The 12,788-nt window shown below is 36.1% G+C and overlaps 1 protein-coding gene across 1 annotated transcript in view; it reads left to right on the forward strand.

The window, feature by feature from the left end:
• Positions 1-12,788, forward strand: part of LRPPRC (leucine rich pentatricopeptide repeat containing) — a 113,412-nt gene that overhangs the window by 14,161 nt on the left and 86,463 nt on the right. The window contains exons 3-11 of the mRNA XM_032177990.2: positions 1,244-1,366; positions 3,913-4,034; positions 4,137-4,195; positions 4,959-5,045; positions 6,274-6,400; positions 7,043-7,187; positions 7,506-7,651; positions 7,904-8,009; positions 8,090-8,197. Of these exons, the coding sequence (XP_032033881.1) occupies positions 1,244-1,366; positions 3,913-4,034; positions 4,137-4,195; positions 4,959-5,045; positions 6,274-6,400; positions 7,043-7,187; positions 7,506-7,651; positions 7,904-8,009; positions 8,090-8,197 (1,023 nt within the window). The remainder of the gene's footprint in view (positions 1-1,243; positions 1,367-3,912; positions 4,035-4,136; positions 4,196-4,958; positions 5,046-6,273; positions 6,401-7,042; positions 7,188-7,505; positions 7,652-7,903; positions 8,010-8,089; positions 8,198-12,788) is intronic.

Consider the following 12,788-nt stretch of genomic DNA (forward strand, 5'->3'; position numbering starts at 1 on the left):
GATGCAAGCTATAGGTCCTTCACTCCCTGCCCCCGACCCCCAAAAGCCTCATGCAAACATATGCATAATTTTGCATGCAGTTTAAGAGGATTCAGTAGCTTCCTAAAGCCTATTCATGGGTTTCAGACACACTCAGAAGCATAGATATAAAATCTGATGGTGAGAGATACCAAAGAAGTATCAATTATTACTATAGTTATGTACATTTAAAGACCTGTGTCACATTCTCTCTCTGACTTATTTATTCAACCATCACTACAATCAATTTTGGAACATTTTCATCACCCGAAAAAGAAATTCCCCAACTCCTCATCCCTTCCAGCCCTAGGCAACAACTAGTGTATTTTCTGTCCCTGTAGGTTTGCCCTACTCTAGATATTTCATATAAATGGAATCATACTAAGTAGTTTATTTTTGTTTTGTTTTAAAGTCAGCTTTCAGGGATATGTAGATAAAGCTTACAGATATAGGGAAAGGGAAGCTTATATTGTAGCTGATTATGAACCTAACTTTTCTATTCATAGATGTTAATTATACTGCTTTACAGTATTCTTTCTTTTCTTTCCTTTCTTTCTCTCTCTCTTTCTCTCTCTCTCTCTCTTTCTTTCTCTCTTTCTCTCTCTCTTTTTTTTTTTTTTGAAACGGAGTCTTGCTCTTGTTGCCCAGGCTGGAGTGCAATGGCACAATCTCAGCTCACTGCAGCCTCCACCTCCTGGGTTCAAGTAGTTCTCCTGCCTCAGCCTCCTGAGTAGCTAGGATTACAGGCATGCGCCATCTCGCCCAGCTAATTTTATATTTTTAGTAGAGACGGGGTTTCTCCATGTTGGTCAGGCTGGTCTCAAACTCCCGACCTCAGGTGTTCTGCCTGCCTCAACCTCCCAGAGTGCTGGGATTCATGCCTGGCCCTTTATACTATTTTCATAAGATACTGAGAAGTTTAGCCTTTCAATTGTAGCAAGCACTGCCTATAAATTAGGTTCTTTGTATTTTTGTATTTGATACAGTTTTGCAGATTACATAGATTTTATAACCTTAGATTTCTTAAGAAAGCAGACTAATACTAAAAGTTTGACTTATAACTTAGTAACACTGTACATTAGGATAGGATTTTTCTAGTTTATGGATATTCTCAGTTTGAGCCAGAAGATTTTTGAATGCTTATAGATTTCTGTTTAAATTTTGATATTTATCTATATGATATTGCTACTGTGTTAAATGTTATCTGTTAACCTTTTCTCCACAGGTGGCCCAGGTGGTAGTCATGCCTTGCTGCTACTACGCAGCTGTGGTTCTCTCTTGCCTGAACTAAAGCTTGAAGAGAGAACAGAATTTGCTCATAGGATATGGGACACACTTCAGAAATTAGGTATGATTGTTTAAATATATGATGTGCATAAAAGGTGTAGATATTTTTTCTTTTTGCAAAAAAGTGTTTGTTTACATAAATGCTGTAATTCAGTTTTATGGAAGGGAAACTTGATTCATAATTTTTTGGTAATATTTATTTGGTGAGGTATAGTGACATCTAGGGACATTAACAATAAATAATTTTTCATAACAAGTATTACTTACAAGTATGGTAAGTTAAAAAAGAAAGAGAACAAAATAGCCGGTTTGTCTGTCAAAGTTATAAATGCACATACCATTTGACCAAGCAGTTCCATTTGTTCGATTTTAGGTACAGATATACTCACATATGCAAAAGGATATTCTTCACTGTAGCTTGTTTGTAATAGTAAGAAATTGGAACCAATTCAAATATTCCCCTCTAGGCAATTAGGTAAATAAATTATGGAGTACCCGTAAAATAGATTACTGTGTAACTGTTTTAAGAAATGAAGAAGCTCTTTATATACCAATGGGGGTGTTCTCCAGAGTATAAATAAAAATTAAGGTGTAGACCAGTATGTATAGAATGATACCATTTTGAAGAAAAGTGTTTATACATGTGTGTGTGTATACAATATTAAAATATTTCTGGAAGGATGATGAACACTGGATACAGGTTTTACTCTGCCTTTTTATACCTTTTCAATTTTACATCATGTAACATAGTACATATTCAAAAAATAATTTGAAAAAAGATCGTTTAATACAATTTAATGTTCATTCCTGCTTTAAAAAAAATCTTAAAGTATAGAAAGATGCTTCTTTAATATGTTAAAAATCAAAAACCGACAACAATCATGTATAATGCAATGAAATAAGATGTGAAACAATACAAGAAATTATTATTTTTAGATGATGTGATTGTTTAATCTGCAAAATCCCAGAAAATCAGCTCACAGTAATTAGCTGGACTTACTAAATGTTTAAGAATCCATACCTCTTCTAGTTATAAAATAAAATAGATAAAAGAATCCAAGAAAGTATAGCTACAAATAAATAAAAATATTTAGGACTATCCTTCAAAAAGTGTGTAGGACCTATGTGAAAAAACTATAGGATAAAGACAGATTCTTCCTTCACAGTTTTGAATACATCTAGAATACATTTTGATAAGTTGATTTTTTTAAGTTAAATATATAGATAAATGACTTTCAGAATGGAAAAGGATTTTATAAGTATAAAAGGAGCAGAAAAGTAAAGCTAAAGTATTAAATGTCTAAAAATTTGAAATTTCTGTATGTCAGTAAGTCATTGAACTGGGAGAAATATACGCAGAAAAGGTTACATTCTAAAATAGAAAAAAGCATTACACAGCAGTAATAACATTAATTCCTCCATAGAAAGATTAACAATGTGTTATTATATTAAAATTATTTACAAATAAGTCTCTCCTGTATAAGTGTATGCTTTATGAGGATGGAATCCATAGCTTCTTTATTTTCCTCTTTGCCAGTAGCATGATGCTTTTTGTATAATGGCATTTGATACATACTTGTTGAGTTAATATTGCCAGAAACCTTGTAGTTTGCCAGTTTGACTCTTGTTTACAGATTTATAAAGATACAAGAGATCTTTTAGCTTAAGTAACTTGTCCAAAATTACAGAATGAGCTGTTGACAGATCTGAGCTATCTGTTAGATGGGGGTGATAATAGTGTCTCAAAGTTGTTGTGAAGTTTAAGTGAGCCACTATATGTGGAACACTTAGCGTAGTGCCTGAAACATAGTAAGTATGAAAGAAACGTATCTGTTAAGATAAAAATGTGTATTAATTTAACGCAACAGGTCTCTGCTGCCTAAAATCTCATAATCTGACCCCCAGATACTAACCATAGCCCTGTACGGTCACAGGCAGTTGAATAAAGATGTGAAATTTAATGCATGAAAATGTAGTGAGACATGTTACCACAAAATTGATACAAGGACCATGATGTCATGACTGAGTAGAGGAAGGCTGTGTGGTAACCTTATTTGATGTGGCCCTAAACAGTAGGGATACAAAGAAAACAAAGGGCATTAGAATACAGATAATTAACAAGAGCAGACCATAGATCATATTCATCAGCTGAAAATGGAATGCATCCTTCAGATGAAGGCTTTGAGTGACAGAATTGCCAGCACAGCCCTACTGTGTGAAAGAACTGAAGTTACAATCCATTCATCACAGTGTGTCTGTAATGTGAGGACTGCTTTATATAGAAAAATCTTACAGTCACTTTTAAATGTAGGGATATTGTCAGCGTTTTCTAACAGGAAGATAATTTTGTGCTTCATAAGTAAGAGGCCTTTTAATATCTGAATAGGCAGTTACTTGTAACTATACAATAATTCAGTAATTACTGTCTTACATGCTTAGCTTGCTCTGTGTGACAGAGTATCTGTGTAGATAGGTCTGAGCGCCAAGGTGGATGGGTGAAATGCTAAAGTGATAGTTTTACTCTTTTTGTTTGTTAAATTTAGGTCCACTTTAAAGCATAGGATTTTCAATGCTTTTCTAAAAATTCATTTTAAATTTCATTTGTAGGTGCTGTGTATGATGTGAGTCACTATAATGCTTTACTTAAAGTCTATCTTCAAAATGAATATAAATTCTCACCAACTGATTTCCTGGCAAAAATGGAGGAAGCAAACATTCAACCAAATCGAGTAAGTAGTTGCTATTGTGAATATGTTTTCACATCCATAATTTTTTTTCTTTACTCAGAAAAATAAGTATATTTAAAATTAACCGGCCCATTTCATTGACAGGTGACATACCAGAGATTGATTGCTTCTTATTGTAATGTGGGAGATATTGAAGGTGCCAGGTATGGATCTGTATGAACATGTTTAAGCGAACAAATTTGTACATTTTGTAAATCTAATGTCTGTTCACTCTTTATTTTAAAGCTTCTTCCTAATGAAGGAAATTGTTTCAGAACTGTTTTAATCTAGCAAATCTGGTAATCTGACTTACATAAAATATAAAATTATCGTGTAAGAGAGAAAAGATAAGTAAAAGTTGCTATTTTAATTAAAAATTTGATTTACTGGAGAGAGGTATAAAGTTGTTGAGCTATAAAGCTGACTTCGCTTTTTTTTTTTTTTTTAAATATTTCCTAAGGGAAATGTTCTTAGCCATTTAAGCTGTGTTCATTTATAAAACTGGGAGTAGTCTAGAAAATCAGTTGCACCATTTCTCTGCTTATGTAAAATTTATTACTACTTATGAATGGAAGGTTTGGAAAATAAGGGATAAATTGGAATACATAATTTCATTTTTATCTAAAAGAATCTTATGAAACTATGCTTTTAAAAGGGTAATTAGTAGTGTAAGACAAATCAGATAATCAGATTTTTAAAAATCTAGTATTTGTATCGATAATACTTCAAGACTGTTGATACATTAGAGAGTGAGGTTTTGTGGGAAGGGGATCAAAGGGATCAGTTCTTTCTTTGTGGTTTCTAAAACAAGTGTGTGTTACTATTATATTTTAAAAACAAAAGTAACTGAAGGCCTAATTCTGTACATGTTGTAAAGAGTGTTCTTGATAAATACTTTCAATGAGTATTTTCGTTTTTCCTTTGCAGCAAGATTCTTGGATTTATGAAAACTAAGGATCTCCCAGTTACAGAGGCAGTATTCAGTGCCCTTGTGACAGGGCATGCCAGAGCTGGGTAATGTTCAACCTAAGGTTTTGGTTCTTAAGTGATAGATGGCTGAGATGCTAAAGTGGTCATTTTACTCCTTTTTTGTTTGTTAAGTGGGGTTTAAATTAGAGAAAATTCTTGTAGATAGTTCTTAAAATACGTTTGTCTACCCCTTCAAAAAAAAAATCTGTAGTATATGAGGTAGAGCATACTAATATTTTTATAATGTGCTTTTACATTTGTTCCACAAATCTTTTATTTGAATTTTTAGAAATTGGGCTTGAGGCCAGGCGTGGTGGCTCATGCCTGTAATCCCAGCACTTTGGGAGGCTGAGGTGGGCAGATCACCTGAGGTCAGGAGTTCAAGACCAGCCTAGCCAACATGGTGAAACCCGGTCTTTAAAAAAATATAAAAATTTAGCTGGGCATGATGGCAGGTGCCGGTAATCCCAGCTACTCGGGAGTCTGAGGCAGGAGAATTGCTTGAACCTGGGAGGCAGAGGTTGCAGTGAGCCGAGATTGCACCATTGCACTCCAGCCTGGGAGACAGAGCAAGACTCCACCTCAAAAAAAAAAGAAAAGAAAAAAGAAACTGGTCTTGATCTGAAGTAACTGCTCTGGAAAATATTTTTATTTTTGAAGAGTAATTTACTAAATGTTATTCTTACCTCAGAAATAAGTCTGAGTTGGGCCGGGCGCGGTGGCTCACGCTTGTAATCCCAGCACTCTGGGAGGCCGAGGCGGGCGGATCACGAGGTCAGGAGATCGAGACCACGGTGAAACCCCGTCTCTACTAAAAAAAAATACAAAAAATTAGCCGGGCGTGGTGGCGGGCGCCTGTAGTCCCAGCTACTCGGAGAGGCTGAGGCAGGAGAATGGCGTGAACCCGGGAGGCGGAGCTTGCAGTGAGCCGAGATTGAGCCACTGCACTCCAGCCTGGGTGACAGACCGAGACTCCGTCTCAAAAAAAAAAAAAAAAAAAGAAATAAGTCTGAGTCATAACCTACATAATGTTAAGAGGGCATATTATTTAATGTCTCCGTAATTATTATTATTTTTAATGGGGGATCAGATGTTTATGATCTTTATTATTTCAGAAACATATATCCAGTTTCATATACATTCATTCTTTTCTGACATCATAATTCCAAATGGTATTTAGCATTTTTTATTTTAATAAGCGTATGTTTTAGTTTGAATAACTATATTAAATTTGGCAAAAGCATAGTAATCTGGTTTTTGAATTAACTTGTAGTGATATGGAGAATGCAGAAAACATTCTCACAGTGATGAGAGATGCCGGAATTGAGCCTGGTCCAGACACATACCTCGCATTATTGAATGCATATGCTGAGAAGGGCGACATTGACCATGTTAGGCAGGTATGACTTACGTCTAAACAAACATACTTTAAAATCATTTGTAAAAATTTGTGTTATGTTTTACATGAGGCAGGAAAGTGAAGTTTATACCTGTTTTCAAAGATGTTTCCTTGCAGAGAGTAGTATTTATGGAGAATTATTTATTTATTTATTTATTTTTGAGACGGAGTCTTGCTCTGTCACCCAGGCTGGAGTGCAGTGGCGCGATCTCGGCTCACTGCAAGCTCCGCCACCCGGGTTCACGCCATTCTTCTGCCTCAGTCTCTCCGAGTAGCTGGGACTACAGGCGACTGCCACCACGCCCGGCTAATTTTTTTTTGTATTTTTAGTAGAGACGGGGTTTCACCGTGGTCTCGATCTCCTGACCTCGTGATCCGCCCGCCTCGGCCTCCCAAAGTGCTGGGATTACAAGCGTGAGCCACTGCACCTGGCCTATTTATGGAGAATTATTATAGTTTAGTATCTTGGTGCTGGTATGTAACAGTTACTGTTGAAGTAGAGTATTTCCTGTTTTTTAAAAGAAGTCCTAAACCTTTAGATGGTATTTTTTCCTACTTTTTTGAATCTGGATATTTTATTTAGCTTTAATACTTAAATAAAAACACTCTAACTTGGTCTTCTAATTTCTGGAACTCTCTATAGACTCTGGAGAAGGTGGAGAAGTCTGAGCTTCACCTTATGGACCGTGATTTACTGCAAATTATTTTTAGCTTCAGTAAAGCTGGGTATCCTCAGTATGTCTCAGAAATTTTGGAAAAAGTTACATGTGAAAGAAGATATATTCCAGGTAGTTTTTTAAAAGTCTATTTACATGATTTTTATAAAAATCCGAATTGCTATTCTTACGTGATGGAAAGGACATTTTCTAACAATGGGCATTGTGGGAGCTGAACATGGAACTCTTAAAGTCAGTTAAGTAAGCCCAAAAACATGAGTTAATGAACACATGGGGATGATTTGATTTGCAGGTGTTTTATTGTTATTTAGGCAGATACATGCTTTTGATGTTTGCAATTCTTATTTTGTCTTTAGTATCGGAACATTGGTTGCAGTGTAAAAATACTGTTCAGTTTACTAAAAAAAGATGTCTTTGTTTTCTTCCCAGATGCAATGAACCTCATTTTACTTTTAGTCACTGAAAAATTGGAAGATGTAGCGTTGCAAATTTTACTAGCATGCCCCGTATCAAATGAAGATGGCTCAATTGTCTTTGGGAATTTCTTTTTACGACACTGTGTGACTATGAATACGGTATTCTGTCCACTTTTACTTTGTAGACAATGTAATTGGCAGGGAAATAAGATTCTTTAAAGTATAGGAACATTGATGAGATTAGACCAGTTGTAAATATTATAACAACCTTGTTCTTGTGTTGCAAGATTTTTGGGTAGAAAGAGGATGCGGGATTTAAACTGCTCATCTCAGAAGTGGTAGAATATTTGCAGCAGATCAAACGGTGGGGTGTTTGCCAATCCAGCTAATGTGGTGACTTTTTTCCCACAGCCTGTGGAGAAGCTAACAGACTACTGTAAGAAGTTAAAGGAAGTCCAGATGCACTCCTTTCCTCTGCAGTTCACCCTCCATTGTGCTTTACTCGCCAATAAAACTGGTACTACATTCTTAAAGTTAAAGCCAAGTAAGGAAGTTTTGCTGAGGTAGCTTCGTGATCTTTTATGATATCTCTTTCAGATTTGGCAAAAGCCTTAATGAAGGCTATGAAGGAGGAAGGTTTTCCTATCAGAACTCACTATTTCTGGCCATTGCTAGTTGGACATCGGAAGGAAGAAAATGTTCAAGGTTAGATTTTGCCTTTTACCGATTTGTAATGGTTCCCAGAGCCAGTATGACGGTTTGCACGCACATCTAATTGGATTCTTTGGAAAAGCATACTTATTCCTGAGTATTATGAGATATTGGAATTGTTTTAAGTCATCATGAAGTATTATGTGTAAGCATTTTAAAAAACAAAACATGATGGATTTCTTTCATCCAAATTTCATTAATTTCATTTCTGATCTTGATATTCAAACTTAATGAACGTAGTTCTAAGCAGTTCATTACTTTTAAGTTCTTAAAAAAACTCTTTAGTTCTTGATTTTATATATAGTGTTTGAAATCAGATTGTCTACCTTTAATAAAGATAAAGTTGTGTATACAATCAGGTTCATGAAAACAAAAAGTGTGGCCGTTTTCTTTGTGGGCCAATCTATTTCTTTTTAACTGAGCTTAGTTAGAATAATAGGAAAGGCAGGAAAACTTTTATTGTAAAATGAGTACTCATGACCTGACAGCCTGCTGATTGAAGGACAAAAATGTTCAATCTTTCAGGTTCTTAAGTACGTTTAAGCATTTATCATACTTTTCCCTTGTACACATGGGATGTCTATAGGATATGAATAAGAATTGAACAAATATTAAATTTTAGAGTACAGTATCTAATTCTTTGGTTTGCATTATTGGTAATTCAGAAAGAGTAGTCTCATAAAAAGATGCTTTTAACAGAAGTACTTTCCCCTTGGGGAAACAAAAAATGGTCTTTTTCATTTTATCTCGAAGTATAATGTGCTTTGGAATGAGATGCAGAATTGTTAGTGTGACATTGGGTGACAAACAGAATGCACAAACAACAAAAAAAGTGCTTTTAGCAGACTTTCATATTGCAATTTTATTTTAAATGTACAGCCGTCTTGTGGTTTAAAGGAAATAGTGAAACAAGTATTCCCTAATTGTTTCTGGCTATAAAAGTCTCTAAATCCTTTTTAGAAAAATCTTTGTGAAAACAATATGCCAGTTTGATTAACTCTTTGTATATCCTCCAGTCTGAAGTCTCCAAAAGGTAACCTATAACCCAGTGTTTTGGAACCACAGAAAGTTTACATCATTCCATCAAACTCTTTGGGCATGTTAGTATTGTCCATCTTTACACAAGTATGAAAATTTTTTTGGTACCAGTTGAAATGTTTGTTCATCAGGTTAATCTGCTTTCCACAACCATGTCACAGTTGAATTGGTTACTACATTTTTACTACTTAGTAAACATGAAAGAGTTAGGTAATTTCTTTCTATGGTTGTAGCAGTTGAAATAGTAGAAAATGGGCTTTATCTCAAATCCGTCTTGTCTTAGAATTTCAGAATTTAGATTTTAAAGGTGCCGTACTGAAAGCTCACATTATATGAATGAAGGAACTGAGGGCCACACAGACATTCAGTGACTGACCTTAGCTTCCACGTCTAGGTGTCATTAGGCTGGGATTAGAACAGAGGGTTTCTGTCCTCCTTTTAAAATATCCTTTTTTATACTATAACCCTTCCATATTCAACTTTTGTAAGTACTATACTGCGTTTATTTTCTAAAAATTCTTAGCTACTGTTTAAAAATTAGTTGCCAGTTTTTACGCGAAGAACATTGCTAAAAGAGATAGTGAATTTTTTAATCGATGAAGGTTTTGTCTGAAAAAATATAAAAGTTTATGCTTTTATATTCTGGTGTTCTGAGAGTGCAAGAGATTGTCAGTTTTACAATTTTTAAAAACAATATATTCTCCTTTGCAGAAGGTCCTGAAAGATAGTAAAGTATATATTCTACAGTCTTCTTTTATGTAACAGAGAAATGGCTGTATGCATTCTTTATAGTTTCTTTAGTGTAAGGTAAGAAAGTAACATTCTTATTAATGCAGTGAACTTGTTCTTTGTCCAGTGAAAGTCCTATATAAAATGGTAGAAATCACAGAAGAAAGTGACTGCAGTGATGGAGGATGTGCTGTGTTTCATAAGGAATAAATAAATCGGCCGGGCGCGGTGGCTCACGCTTGTAATCTCAGCACTTTGGGAGGCCGAGGCGGGCGGATCACGAGGTCAGGAGATCGAGACCACGGTGAAACCCCGTCTCTACTAAAAAATACAAAAAATTAGCCGGGCGTGGTGGCGGGCGTCTGTAGTCCCAGCTACTCGGAGAGGCTGAGGCAGGAGAATGGCTTGAACCCGGGAGGCGGAGCTTGCAGTGAGCCGAGATTGCGCCACTGCACTCCAGCCGGGGCGAAAATCTAACCTATTTATCCTCTTGTAAAAAAAAAAAAAAAAAAAGGAATAAATAAATCTCTTCAGAAAATCAAAGAAAGATATTTGGGGATCAGACAAAGTGGAACCAAGAGTTTTCAACAATAGGATAATCAAGTTTCTTTTTTTTTTTTTTAAACACATATATATATATATATATATATATATTTCCTTTTTTTAGTGTGACACAGCCTCAGGAGGTCCTGAGGGCATGTGCCCTGTATAATAATCAAGTTTCTGTTGAATTTTTCTGGCTGCAAATTTAGCCATCACCAACCTCCAAGAAAGATATTTATAATTACTTCCTCATGGCTCATCTTACTAGTATTTATCTCTGTGGCACAAGTGAAAAGTTATCACTTAGAATAATGCATCTCTAGCCAGTTGGCCTGACTTTCAGGAAATAACCTATAATGAATATGGATCTATATCCCTGGGTATATTTAGAAAACATAAAAATGAGAATGTGAAAGGGATAAAATACATAAAGAAGGGCCGATCAGGAAGCCCAAATGCCAGTTGAGTGAAGTGGTTGAATAGAAGGAACTTACTTTTTTTGTTTGAGACAGAGTTTCGCTCTTGTTGTCTAGGCTGGAGTGCGATGGCACTATCTTGGCTCCCTGCAACCTCCGCCTCCCAGGTTCAAGTAATTCTCTTGCCTCAGCTTCCTGAGTAGCTGGGATTACAGGCATGCGTCACTGCACCTAGCTAATTTTTTGTATTTTTAGTAGAGACGGGGTTTCACTACGTTGGCCAGGCTGGTCTCAAACTCCTGACCTCATGTGATCACCCGCCACAGCCTCCCAAAATGCTGGGATTACAGGCGTGAGCCACCACTCTTGGCGGAACTTACTTTTTGGAAGCAGTTGCATCCTAATAAAGTGAGTGCGCTGGCTAGAGTGTAAAATCCTGTGGAATTAAACAGTCATAGTTGGTGAAAGTTGTTCAGGCAAATCGTACGTCATTCCTCATAGTTTGTGAGCTGTTATAATTCTCATTAAACTTTTTAAATGGAGACTTTCCTCCAGATTGATCAACTTTCTCATGGCTGTATTTAAATATTTTTCTTAGATTATTTAGTCCTAGTTTAGACTTTCTTGGTTCACAGAGGTTTGGAATCTATTTATATCTAAGTTAATATAAGATTATTTTAATCTTTTTCTTGTGAAAAGAAATGTGAATTGTATTTTTTATTAGAATTTGTTCAGATAGATCAGTCTTTCCTTCTTATTGGTAAGTGCTTCTCTCCTCCCATCTGACTATAGTTACTGAACAGAATATCTTTCTTTGTGTGCTCTCTCAGGCTGCCTGAGGGAGTGATTGAGCAGAAGGTGTAATCCCAGGTTTTCTTGAGCCTGCTTTAGTTTCAGTTAGAAAGATATGTAAGTTAAAAATGCCAGCAACATAGATAATCTAAATGAGCAGAACATATTCCTCCTTCTGATAAATGTTACTGGAAAAATGAAGAATTAAGAGAATGAAACATATTTGAGGCTTAGAAGATGGAGTGAAGGGTTTCCTATAAGAATAAGAATCTTGTAGCTGTAGTCAATTTGGTGGCCAGTTTTCAAACACTGGAAAATCTATTATCCGAGAAACTTTCCAGGATTATGTATTATTACAGTATTTTGATACAGCTGAGAAAAATTAAGTTATTATTGCTCCTATTAACATTTATTTAGGCTGGGTGTGGTGGCTTACGCCTGTAATCCCAACACTTTGGGAGGCTGAAGTAGGGGGATTAATTGAGCCCAGGATTTTGAGACTAGCCTTGGCAACTCGCAAAATCCTGTCTCTACAAAAAAATAGAAAAATTATCCGAGCGAGGTGGCGTACTCCTAGCTGCTTGGGAGGCTGGGGTGGGAGGATTGCTAGAGCTTAGGAAGTCGAGGCTGCATTGAGCCTTGATCGCTGCCACTGCAGTCTAGCCTGGGTGACAGAGTGAGACGCTGTCTCAAAAAACAAAACAAAAAAACAAAACACCACACACACACACACACACACACACACACAGTTATTTAGTAGTTTTAGGATTCTGCACATATTTTTTCCTTTAATTTAGTGACCACCCTGAGAGTTAAGTGGGGATCTTTATTATCATCATTCCTATATTGGCAACAAGGAGCCACTGAAAAGCATCCTTTTTGGTGGCAGAACAAGGACTTGATCCCAGTTCCTTCTGATTGCAGGAAAAACATATAGGCTTTAGCATTTTTTGTAGCGTAACAAGCACCTGCCAGGAATTAATAGACTTGGTTTCTTTTTTTTTTTTTTTTTTTTGAGATGGAGTCTCGCTGTGTCGCCCAGGCTGGAGTGCAGTGGTGATCTCGGC

The sequence above is a fragment of the Hylobates moloch genome, unplaced genomic scaffold, assembly GCF_009828535.3.
Source record: "Hylobates moloch isolate HMO894 unplaced genomic scaffold, HMol_V3 SCAFFOLD_15, whole genome shotgun sequence".
NCBI classification, from domain to species: domain Eukaryota; kingdom Metazoa; phylum Chordata; class Mammalia; order Primates; family Hylobatidae; genus Hylobates; species Hylobates moloch.